This window comes from Amblyomma americanum, chromosome 3 (genome assembly GCF_052857255.1).
Source record: "Amblyomma americanum isolate KBUSLIRL-KWMA chromosome 3, ASM5285725v1, whole genome shotgun sequence".
NCBI classification, from domain to species: Eukaryota; Metazoa; Arthropoda; class Arachnida; order Ixodida; family Ixodidae; genus Amblyomma; species Amblyomma americanum.
Genome location: NC_135499.1, coordinates 37244693 through 37257269, shown reverse-complemented (window position 1 = coordinate 37257269; position 12577 = coordinate 37244693). Strand labels below are relative to the sequence as shown.

General features: G+C 49.1%; 1 protein-coding gene across 12 annotated transcripts in view; it reads left to right on the top strand.

The window, feature by feature from the left end:
- The window catches only part of shep (RNA binding motif single stranded interacting protein alan shepard), a 140338-nt gene extending 128784 nt beyond the window's left edge, over positions 1 to 11554 (top strand). For 7 of the 12 annotated variants that reach the window (XM_077657251.1, XM_077657247.1, XM_077657249.1 and 4 more), the window contains exons 10-12: positions 5270 to 5365; positions 9750 to 9835; positions 9906 to 11554. In XM_077657251.1, coding sequence (XP_077513377.1) covers positions 5270 to 5365; positions 9750 to 9815 — 162 coding nt within the window. In that variant the 3' untranslated portion in view covers positions 9816 to 9835; positions 9906 to 11554. The remainder of the gene's footprint in view (positions 1 to 5269; positions 5366 to 9749; positions 9836 to 9905) is intronic. The other 5 variants (XM_077657256.1, XM_077657255.1, XM_077657253.1 and 2 more) reach the window with 3 other exon arrangements.
- The last annotated feature ends 1023 nt before the right edge of the window (positions 11555 to 12577 follow it).

Below are 12577 nucleotides of genomic sequence, written 5' to 3'. Positions count from 1 at the left end.
CGACTTTAAGTAAGCATAGGATGGCTGAATCGCTTTAAAGAAAGGCATAACATCGTCGGCAAGGTTTTGTGCGGTGAATCGGCATCTGCGGACGTTGACGGTGCATCAGCATGGGCGGCGGACAATATGACTGACATAATGAGCAGTTACGCTCTGTCTGATATTTATAACGCGGACGAGACGGACCTCTTCTATAATATGCTGCCAGCGAACATGCTTGATTTTAAAGGGCAGCGTTGTCACGGAGGCAAACATAGCAAGAAACGAGTGGCTGTGCTGCTGTGCACAAATGTGGATGGGTCTGACAAATGCCCCTGTTAGTTATTGGCAAAAGTGCAAAACCGCACTGCTTCAAGGGGAACAGGAACCTACCTGTCAAGTACGTGGCAAACTGCCGGTCGTGGATGACCCGTGCCATTTTTGCTGACTGGGTGGTGGTACTTGACCGCAACATGAGCAGGAAAAATCGAAAGGTTTGTTTGCTCTTGGACTATTGTTCAGCGCACCGCATTGACGACTTCAAGCTGTCAAGAGTGGAGCTGAAGTTCTTCCCGCTGAACTGTACCTCAGTCATTCAACCCCTGGACCAAGGCATCATCCGGAGCATGAAGTCTTCCTACCGGGAGAGGTTGATTCAGCGGCTTCTCCTGAACACCAACACTGGTAGGGAGACGAAAGTCTATCTTTTCATGGCTTTAGAAATGTTGGCTGCGGCATGGAGAGCAACACGGTGCAGCGTGATCCGCAACTGCTTCAAGCCCGCCGGGTTTGTCGACAGCAAGGCGACCAGTATGATTGCAGCCGCGGAAAGTATACCATCGTCATCGACTCCGGTGATTGACGTTGCTTGGAAATCACCCCAGGAAGCTGGAAACGTTCCTGCTGACATAGCGCTGGACGATTTCCTTGACGCTGACGCGGACTTGATTGTCGACGAGGAACGAAGCGATGAAGACATCATCAAAAGTGTTAACGAGCCGGAAGAGCCGTCCGATCATGAAGATGACTCCGCTCAAGATTTACCTGCCCCGGCAGCCTCATCGCAGGTACTGGATGCATTCGATGTTATTAGAAAATTCCTTGGCACACACGATGACGACGTTGCGATGCCGCTCTTAACAGAGTGCGAGAGTCGCGTGATGCTGCTGCTAGCAGTGAAACGCAAGCAGGCTAAGCTCAGCGCACTAGTGAAAGTCGTTCCCTGGTCAGTTCGTATTTCCGCAGGGAATCCGACGCGTGAAACTACAGCTAACAGACCATCCACCACCTGTAGCAGAAGTTGCTTCCTTTAGTGTTATGACCTCAGGGAATTTAGTTGCGGGTCACAACGTCAACAGGTACTTGTGCCCCGATTTTATTTTGCGTGACGGCCCCACAATGTCAACAACAACTCAGTGGATTTGCCGACTTTCTGGAAAATCTCGCATGTTCGGACAAAATCCTGAACATCCCTTGAAACATCCTGGCCAGGAAAGTTCCTGAAGCAACCTTGCTTTCGTTTTGTTTTCGCCCAGGTGTCCAGCCCATGAATTGTCGTGACAGAGCTGTAGCAATTCCCTGCGGTATCGAGCAAGCACTAATAGCTGATCAAATTTCCTTCCTCGTTTATCCTCGTAGTGACGGCACAAAATATCGTTTTTCTCCCTGAAGTAAATGTTCCCTGATGACAAGCCTTCTGTCATGTTATTTCTAAATACCTTAAGAGTCGGGTCACTTTTCTGTTCAGAACTCAGCTTCTCTTTGTTCACCTCAAGCAGCTGATCAAGGCTGGGCGCAGTAGGAGTGAGAAACGAAATCTTAAGCTCACTTTCCATTTCTCTCTAGCGCCGACTGCTCTGCGCCTTGTGTGCTACGGCAGCCTCATCTTCCCTATGTACAGCCATTTCAACAGGGCACTTTTCCTCCTCCTCCCCGACTACCCTGACATCAATTAGTTCACTGGCATCAGTTGCTGCTGTCTCCTGATCTTGGTAGATAAGCTTCTGCGAAAGTTGCCGCACTTTAGCCCGAGTTAGAGCCATTACTTGGGCTTCGGCGTCATCGAAAGCGCAACCCCTTTTGTTCAGCAGTTGTTCCGAACTGTTCGAAAAGAGATAAGGGTAGCCTTCGGGAAGACCCTTTGATACAGCAGCTACTGTGTTTAGGGTGCCAAATGGCCCCTCAATTTCGACTTTAGCAATCGGCAAACACACCGAGTCTTCACTGACTGCCTGACGAATCCATGCGCACTCTGATACATAGCCTTCTTTGGTGACATATTTCAGATGGACTACATCCATGGTGGCTGCCGAATCCCGGAGTACCCTGCATTTGTGTCCATTTATGATGAAATCTGTAGGGTACGGCTTCAGAAGGTCATGGTTTTTTGGGTGATCACTTAACGAGGCCAACACTGACCTTTTTTTCGTGCAGTTCCGGGCAAAATGGCCTAGCTCTTTACAACTATAGCACTCTAAGAGCCTTCTTTTTTCCATCTCTGAACAGCGAGCACCACTTTCTTTACTCCCAGACTCCTGAGCCTTATGTGAGGTATCAGGGCGCAGCGAACCACGTTCTTTGTCCGTTTCTCCACGAGCCCTCTGCTGCTCTCTGGAATACGAATTCTGCCCCTGGTACCCATTCCTGAAGTCTTGACCCGCCTTAGGCTGCCTAAAGCTGCGGCTTGCCACGTACTCGTCCGCAAGCTGCGCCGCTTTTTCCACGGACAGTCTGTCTTGCTGGTCCCTGACCCACAAGCGGAGGTTTTCCGGCAAGGTCTCATAGAACTGCTCCAGACAAACTAAACCTTTAGTTTTTTTAAATCATCCCCCGCCTTTCAGCCTTTGCCTGCACTTTAATTTGCAACCTGATGCAGTGGGCAAAATTCCAAAAAACTTTCATTCGGTTTCTTCCTTGACATCCGAAATCTCCTCCTGAACTCTTCGGTGGTAATCCTGTACTTTGCGAGCAGGCTTCATCTCATTAGATCATAGTTACCCACTTCACTAGAACTCAAGCGAGCCACAACCTGTGAAGGTTCTCCTGGGAGCAACGCCAGCAACTTTTCTGGCCATATGTCGCAGTTCATTGACTGTCTCTCGCACATCCTCTCGAAATTGACGAGGTACAGAGAGATGTCACCGCCTTCTTTCAACGGCTGAAGCAAGTTCGTCATCTTAACATTACCTCCCTGAGGTGAAACGGCACTTTCACCCCGTTCTGACCTAGCTTGCTCGAGCCTTGCCTTCTCGATTTCTAACTGAATCTTTTTGTTCTCTCTCTCAGCTTCCAACTGAGCATCTCTTTTTTCCTTTTCTTTCTGCTTTTCTCGCTCATCCGCCTTCGCTTTCTCCACTCGGAGTATCTTTTTCCCAAGCGTCCGTTATCTCGTCATCTTCAAACTTCACATCTTCAATTTCGTGGCGAATTTCTGGTTTCCTCATACTTTGGTTTACCTCTAAGCCAAGTTCAGCTGCCAACAGCAGCAGTTGGTCTTTACTTAATTTCTTTATATCCATGGTTGGCGAGAGCCGACTACAAAGTCTGCAAACTAATCGCACACCCAGTTGCGATTAAATGAAGTCTGCTCCTCAGCTAGACCCCAGTCCTAGATCATCTGGCAATATGTAGTTGCTTCAGCGCTCACCCAAACCAGGAGCTCGCGATGGCTACCGCTGCTTCCGAAGTCACGAACTGCCAAGTGCGGCGATCCCAGATCGTCGAGGTTGCCTTTGAGCGGTTGTCTTCACGCCTGGCCTTCACGCTGCGCTGCGACGAAGGTGACTCCCTGAGTCACGTAGCGGAGCACCGTTGATCCCGGATCCTCGAAGGTGCTCCCTCGTCAGCAGTTGTCCACCAGCCTTGTCCTTATCCCGCCGCTGTCAACCAGTTTGTGGTGAGGTACGAGCTGCGGACTCTGTAAAGGTTAGGAATTGGGTCTTTATTTAGAGATTTTGACCCAAAGAACAAAAGAGGGCCCCAGGCCCTTGGAAGGTATAGACTGGCTCCCCGAGCAGCTGCTCTCTTCCGCTGCCGGAGGAAGACTCCCTTTGTCTGTTGACGGTCGTGTTTTCGCACGGCGTCATCACGTGACCAAGCTGCGGATTCCAGGAAGGAAGCATCCTTGGTGGCCGAATCTAGACCAACTTGAGCTCTGACGCGAGAGGAGTGGGGAACAGCCGCGCTTCGCAACCCTCATAAACATGTCAAGTCCAAGAGGGGTGCGTCTTTGGCTGAACATAAGCCCTGCATCCGTGACGAGGCCGGCACCCTGCGGCGGCGAGGGTTGGCCGGAGCGTTCGCGGCACAAACAGTTTCCGGAGCTCGCGGGCCCACAGGCCAGCAATGTCTTGCAACGCAACAGCACGCGCACACGTGCAACGCTTGGCTGGCACATGAAGCGCTCCGCTGTCCGACACACGACTGTCGACGCATCGCGTTCACAAATCCTCCGAGGATTTTTTGTGCACCTCACAAATCGTTGAGAGGCTGCTCGGGAAGAGCAACATGGGCCGTAATTCAATCCAAGCAAGCCAAGTCCCACCGATGGCAGCACCTGCCGCAGAAAGGCAGTGGCGCATCGCTTGACCGCTGCACCAGGAGGGGTATGAAACCTCCCAGGGATCTGTGAATGGAGAGAATGACCAGTTCCGTGTATATGGACATTAACCCATTATTGCTCTCCAAACAACTGCCATGCATGAACACTGGATCTGAGCAATGGAACAGAAAGGAAAACCCAACTGCTAGTGCACCTAATACACATTTGGCCTGACTACGCAAATCGACTTATCTTTTCTATTTTCATTTTCTTTTACTTCCTGATTTACGTCTGACTCTTATGCCTGTTGATTTTGTTAAAGCATCTTTTTCACTGATTTTGTTGCCAAAAGGTTGTGTGTTTATCAGCAATCTAGAAGTACGTTATTGACCTCGAGCAGCGCTACATTTCATAATGCCCGAATTTTGGCCGCCTCATACCGCCGTTTTTTGATACATAATCCTGTTGGGAAGTTTCACAGCTGGTTTTATCAAAGAGCTCTGTAGAGAACAGGATGGAGCGCCATTTTTTTTCTTTTGATTTCCACTTGCTTCTAACTGCTGGCCTTGTGATCGCATTTCTTGTGCACTGCATGGTGCTCTGCTTTTTGGGGCTTTATCTCAAAGAGCGATGAACTTCATGGCGACATTCTTAATCGTTCTGTCAGTGCTGATGTTGCGTGTAGTGCACATGGTTTTTGTTTGGAGGCGGCAGGGATGGTCAAAGGCGTTGTTCAATTCTGTGTTGCAGTACATGGCAGCAGCGGGGGCACACCCTTACGGCAGCCCAGCACCCACCCTGTACCAGCAGGCCCCTCAACTGGTGCAGCAGATCCCCCTCTCCGAGGTGGGTCACAGCTGCTTCTTGGCATGGGACTAGTTATCATGGCGGCCAACAAAGGGCTGGAAGTGAAATGGAAGACAGCAAAGCAAGCCATGGAAGGAAACTGACAGGGATAACATTAAGTAACATAAAAAGAGCGCAGCAGTAGTTAGCGAACAAGGAAACGGCATCAGTATTACCTCTTTCGGAACAATTTTTTTACCCCCTATATAGTATCTAAGGCTAAATAGTGAACATTCGAGTTTTGCCAACGCAAAAGACCAGTAGGCAAGTTTTTACATGTGCAGTCGATCCCGGATATTTTGAATTATTGCCTATATCGATCATTTGTAAAATACTCTTGGGAATTCTATGCTGAAGTATTGCAAATTTGTTTGCGTTTATCAAACTTGAGTGCACCCCATATTTGATATATCGAACTCAGTGCCACGTCGTGCCCCTGCAAGTGCGCTTCTCCCAATACGACCCACCCTGGAAGTGGGCTTCTCCCATCACTACGCACCCCTGAAAGTTCTCGTAATGGAGTGCATGATTTTCCTGAGATCTCATCTCGTGCGTGGCACTGGCCTTGGACATCTCTGTGTGGAGCTGCACAAGTAAGAGACACGTGATGAGAACTTTGGGAGGTGTGAACGGCAATGGGAATGACCGTAGGGACATTTAAGGGGCTGGGAAAAGGGAAACCTTGCTGGACGCAGGCCCGCAGGCACTGGATTTCTGCATGCTGGTTGGCTGACTACGCTGGCATAGCCGAAACAAGTGACATCAGCTACCTGTCACCAACAATTTGGCCATTTTGCCTGTCACTGCTCTCGGTGCTGCTTTGGCATGTGACTGGTGTGGTACGGTGCAGTGGGCGTTCTTTTCGCTTTGTTCGCAAGGCCAATGTGAGTTCGCTTGTGACTTGTGCGGTGCCATGTGTTTTCTTCTTGCTTTGGTCACGTGTTTGGGAGCCATGAATGCCTTGAAAAAATGCAAGAATTTGGACTTGGCAACAAAGGCGGACATTGTTCGACGGGTGGAGGCTGGTGAGAAAAAGTCGTTGGTCGCCATTGCGTTCGGAGTTCCTTGCAGCACGCTGGGTACAATCCTGAAGAACAAAGCTGACATGAAGCTGAAGGCAGCGCAATCTAATTGCCCTGGAGTGTGTCGTATGCAGTCTCCGACCTACAACGAAGTCGAGAAAGCTTTGTGTGCCTGGTTTTCAGAAACACGTGCCAGAAACGTCCCTGTTGACAGTCCGATGCTAATGGAGAATGTGAAATGGTTTGCTGTAACCTTCGGAGAAGAGAGCTTCACTGGTGGGTGGCACTGGTTGGCAGCAGCATTTTAAAGAGTCGCTACAACATTGCCTGAAAGACCCTCTCTTGTGAAAGCGAGGTTGAAAGCGAGACAGCTGTCTAGACACAGAAGACGACGGTGCTGAATGCCTGGACAGCGACATTCGTGAGCTCTTGGTGTTCGCAGGTGCTGTCCAAGACGGCGTAATTGCACGAGATTTTGTCGTTCCTGGCGACGACTTGCAAGCCGTTGCAGATTGTGCTGATGCTGAGGTTGTGGCTGACATCATAGATACTCAGGAAGCGGACCCGAGCAGTGGTGAAGGTTCGGGCGAAAAGACCCAGCCGCCATGCACTGCGGCTGAACTTGCATCCGCATTCAGCATCATTCGTCGCTCTTGTGGCACAATGGAAAGAATTGGAGTTCTCATTTGGATATCATTAAGAAGCTTGAGGACAGCTTAGTGAACTTTATGGTGCAGAAGAAGAGGCAAGCTGAGCTCACTGACTTTTTCCTTGCAAAATAAAGTATGATGGTCATGGAGCTGTGCTTTAGTTTTTTTGTGGACTTTCGAAGAGCAAATTGGTAAGTTCCCACTTGTCACGATCCCGGGGAAATTGTTCAAGATGTGCGCAGTTTTGAAATAAGCATCTAATAGGCGTATATTATATTTCGAAATATCGGTTATCGTAGTTTTCCGCGATCCCCTTCGAGTTCAATATATCCGGGATTAACTGTAGTTGTCTTTCCAGTACTCTCCTATAGTGCAGAAACTTGGAAAGGCTGTAAATTAAGTTGAGGAAAGTGCAGCGAGCTGTGGAAAGCAATACGAACAAGGGGGCTGGGGTAACATTAGGAGAGGAGGAGACAGCAGTGTGAACACAAGTGAATGATATCCTAACTGAAAAATTACCAGGGGCACTTAGGGAACTTATGTGAAAGCATTGCATTTTATTCCAACTCTATTTCAGTTCTATCCTATTCCAATTGCAAATTGTTCCAAATCTATTCCACTCCTTTGGAGCCGGGCAGTACTTGCATAGTAGAACCACGATTGCAAGATTTTCAGGGGACCGCTTGAAACTGTCCTGTAATCTGTACATTGTGAAATCGAAAATCTCGCACAAAGTGATGGAAGCACATAATAAAAGCGGCCATTTTCGTTTTGTGAGAATTGGTTTTGAGATCGTGCATAGCCAGGGTTTTCGACGTCAAAGTAGACGTCACACGCGCCTCTGGCTAACATTTCATATTGTCCCGCCTTTGGCGACTTCAAAATTCGCAAGTTTCGTAAGGCCGCCACTTTTTAGATGATGCTCGATTTTCCCGGCGATGAGCCGTCTGTTGCTTTTGCATTAAAGGGGTTGCGAAACACTGCTTGAACGGATGCCGGCTACACTTCAGATGGACTATTTAGGTCACACAGGTGCTGACTAAACGAAGAATTAGAGGAATCGATACATAGGAACGGGAGTTATTTAATGAAGACATTTCAGAATACAAGGAAATAAAATGCTGCCTTCAACTCGATTTTCGCGGGGCTTCCCATTCCCATTTCACTCTTCCAATGACGACACCGTGTGGGACCAATCAAAGCAGCCTATCTGAGCATGTCGCGGAAGTTTGCACACCATGGTTGCCTAATCGCCGTAACTCGTTCTTGCCAAGGCTGGTAGCGTCGTTTACTTGGTTACAACAACCACTTGAACGCCCAGATGACCCAGCGATGCTTCATTGTCATGTCGACGGCACAAAAGGGAACACTGATCAGTGATGTTCCCTGACTTATGGATCCGAACTCAAGCGCGATATACTGCGACTGAGTGACGGCCTGCGCAAGATACTAGATACATTTAGGACAGCGCATACCGCTACTGCTTACTGCGTACCATGGCTACTGCTTACTGCTACTGCTTACTGCGTACCATGGCCCGCCACTAGGAACACGCCGATTGGTCACTGTAAGTAAGGCGCACGCTCTGTTGATGAGAACATGGCGCCAGATGGCGCCACCCCCTGGTTATCCTCTGCAAGCTGATGATGTGCACTCAAAGTGTAAACAGATGGCTTTCTTTCTTTGTATCCTTCCTCGGGACCGAAACGTACGCTTGTAGAGTGCAATGTCTCAGTCGGATCGATTCCACAGACCCGTTCTCAGATACATAGAGAGTAGCCATATGTGTTGTTTGCTAGGTCGTAGAATGTGTATAGAGAGGTGCAAAGTTCTTTGATGCAAAAAAAAAAATAGCCAGAGCCTCTGGTGGCGCATTTTTGTTTTACTTGCTTCACAGCGCTTGACTAAGGCAAACAAGTTGGTTTTGTTGATGAAATATAAAACGCAAAAACTTGACAAAACATATCTCCATTTATTAATGTAATATGCAGTATATATACTGTTTGCCCAATCTTCAAGCTCCCACCCAATGATGTCATATCCACCGCTAAAAACCGCCACTTTATGGTGACATCGTCAGCACCATAAATTTTTTGCGAGCTAATTAAAGTATTAAAAACCGGAGTATGCATGGTACGACCGATGATAATAGCATTGCTGTTACTCATTCTATGCAACCAACAGGCAAAACAGCACACTGATTATGTGTTTCAGGGTGCCTTTTGAAAGAGGAAGCAATGGACATATGCACAGCATGTAATGCCAGGGGAAGATATCCTATTGTCCCTTCGAGTAATAGAGCGGATCTCAAGGGAAGGCAAGCATAGTAGAGTCAGGTGGTGGATGATGTTGGGAAATTTAAGCTGGAATCAGTACCTGCACAGTGCTGTTCACTTTGGGTGAGTATGTGCAGGTTTACGTTATGACCATTGGAAGAGGCGGTGTGGAGTAAGTACCAGCAGCAACACTGTTCAGTTTGCAGTGCAGATCATTGGTGCTGAATTGCTTTTTCAGTGGCTTAGCATGTCGGGGTGTGACTGTGCCAGTGACTGTGACAGGTAAGACGGGCACGGCACTTGTTGCCTGAAATGCAGTCAAGAAGCAAAAAAAAGAAGGAATAATAAAAAGAAAGCCCGTATGAACACCATTCAGCACCGTAATGAGGAAAATTCATGAGCTTGACTTTTTGCTGGTGCCCTGTTGCTATTGCAGGACCCGTCGAACGGAGGCCTGGGCAATGGGGAGGAAGCAGCCTCTTACCAGGGCTACCCTAAGTGAAGACAACGTGTGACAGGCAGGTAAGCAGTCCACTCCCATGCATTGCTAGCGGGAACAGTGCAGTGATCCCTTCTCTTTCTACCCATGCAGAGATCTGACAGAAGCGAGCGGTGTGTCCCAGCCATCAGAGGGGGGAAGGGAGTGCGCTGTGTGGCCAGGCACCTGTGGCAGGCGTCTCGGGGGAGGAGAACACCGTTTCTGTCAGCGGCCAATCAAAACGCGGGAGTCGCACCCTTTTCCTCCTTCTGTTTTGTTTTTATCCTCTTCTTTTTTCTTTTGTCAACAGCAGACCCCCTTCCCCACTTCCTTTAGTGGTGTGTTGACATGGTGGCGAGATAGGGGCCCCCAATGTGATGGCGATGTGTAGTGCGCTCGATAGCTTTTTTTTCCTCTGCCTGGCTGCTGTACGTAGTGCAGCAGCTGTGGGGCTGTACATAGCATGCGCACGCGAGAGGCTCCCCCCACCACCCCCCTATGTGTATTGATACACACATGCGCGCACGCGCGCACACACACACACACACACACACACACACAAACGCGCCCAATGTGCAGCAGCAGTGAGGGAAGCGGGGTGGCTGCCACCACGAACGCCCCGCCGGTGCTCTTACTCTCCCGTGGCGGCGTTTCTTTGCTCTCATTCCACTTTTGGTCCTCGCGAAGGTGCAAACCAAAGAGGGCGTATTTTTCTAAGGTTTTTCTACGAGGCACCCTTTCCTGCGAAAGCCCCCTTCCCCCGTGGCGACACAGGATGAGTATTAACCACTATACGATGCTGTGCCAAAAGCAGGTGGAAACACACACACGTACACTAGAAAAGCAGTAGCAGCAGCAGCGCACACACAACGAAGTGCCTGCGCCGATGGGTGCTGGGCGCGGAGGAGACTACAAGGCGCTTCTGTTCTCAGGGTAGGCTTTTTCCCCTTCGGGAAGGGCCCCCTCCCCAAAGCCCCCGCCGAGGGGAACGCGGCCGCGCTGTTTCTTCTCCTCGCTGCTGTCTTCGCAGTGTGGCGCACCTGGAGCGGACACACCGTTGTCGCAGTGCCTTCCACACACGTTAGTTGCACAACTACTTAGGAGGACACCGTCAGGGCCGGACCCCTGGGCGGAGCCCGTTTTCGTTTTTTTTTTCCCTTAATTTTACATGATGAACGGGCTGCAGTACTAGTAGTTTTCGAGAGAGGAAAAAAAATGAAATTGTGACGCTTTTTCGAGCAATTTTTGGAGCCTGTTTTCACGGAGGCGGAAACCCCCTCGTCACACATTCCGCTGACCCTCTTTCGCCACCTTCCCACCAACCCTACCCCCGTCCTTTTGTTCCCACCCCTTTTTTTCACGTGCTCTCATGGCCTCAAGTGTTGGCAGCAGCAGTGGAACGAGTGGCCCCCTATGCAACAACAACGCGGTCGTTGACATTCCACGGGGACCCTTTTTCGCGGCCGTCTTCCTCTGAAGGGACTACTGGCATCTCTGCGGCCCATCGCCTGAAGCGCCATTGTCCCGTGCGTGCTTGTGTGTGTGTGTGTGTGTGCATGAGTGAGAGACAGACTCGCTGAACTGCTCCTCTTCCTCGTGACGGACAGCTTGACGACGCGTCCGGTGGCGTCGCCAGCCGCTCACCTGGCCCCCGAGCGGCCGTCTTTTGCAAGCCCCGGCTGGGCGCGTCCCCTTTTTTTATGATGCTTGCTTTCCCCATTTTTTTTCTCTCTCTGAGCGAAATAAAACAGTTTTTTTTTCCACGCCTGCTGTTCATTTGTCCTTCTCTTTTGTTCTCTTGCAGAAAGTTGAGCCAATTTGTAGCAGCGGGATGGGTTTGTATAGCTGTGTAATGCAGCTGTCTGTTTTTGACCGTAGCTGTTTCTATACATAGTACAAGCAAGAACAAGGTAACATCTAAATGCATGTTGGATCTAAACCTATACTGCAGTTGTCCCTGCAGTATGTTGTAAAGTTTAGTCCATGGCTGAATCTTCAGTTTTATTCCTTGAATCACCCATTTTTCATACTGAATACTGGTTTGTTTAATTTGCAAGTCTTGCTGTACCCACGCCAGCGAGGAAGACAACTTGCCGCCATTTGCTTTAGCCGTCCCCAAGTGTCCCTAAGGCGCAGGCCAGTGGTGTGCATACATTTAGCCACTAAAGCAGGGCCTGTTGTCCATGCGCAGCTGGAGCTTATGGGAATGACTTTCCGTCCAAAGAGCATATGTCTACTGTTCAGCTAGAAGAAAGCATGCATAAAACACTTCTTTTCGTGCTTGTATGTAGGACAAATTTTTAGATGCTATATAAATCTGTTTTTTTTGGACCTCTTGAAAACCTCGGGACTTGTTGATAATCTATATTATCCCACATGTCCACTGAAAAGACTTTTCGAAGGTGTGTGTTAAGTGGGCTATAGTTGTCTGTTGCCAGTACCCTGGCCTAAGGGGGGTGTAATCAATGGTTTAATGCGAAGCCTCGATTTTTTTAATAATGGTCAATGCTGCACTCTGGAAACTGATAGTGGCAATGTTAACAGACTAAGAGGGCAGAGTTGGTTTTTAAATGAACAATACCTGAAATCGTGAAAGCATGCATGGGAAGGGCAAATAATGTGGAGAACACAATCCTTTGGGTTAGTGGAGTGGATTCCAAGGGAAGGGAAATGTAGCAGGGACAGCAGAGCGGCAAGGGATTTAGGAGTGAACACAGATGATTGTGGCTTCTTGGTACTTAATCTTGTCCACTGCATGAACTTTAACTTAAACAGGAATAAACTTA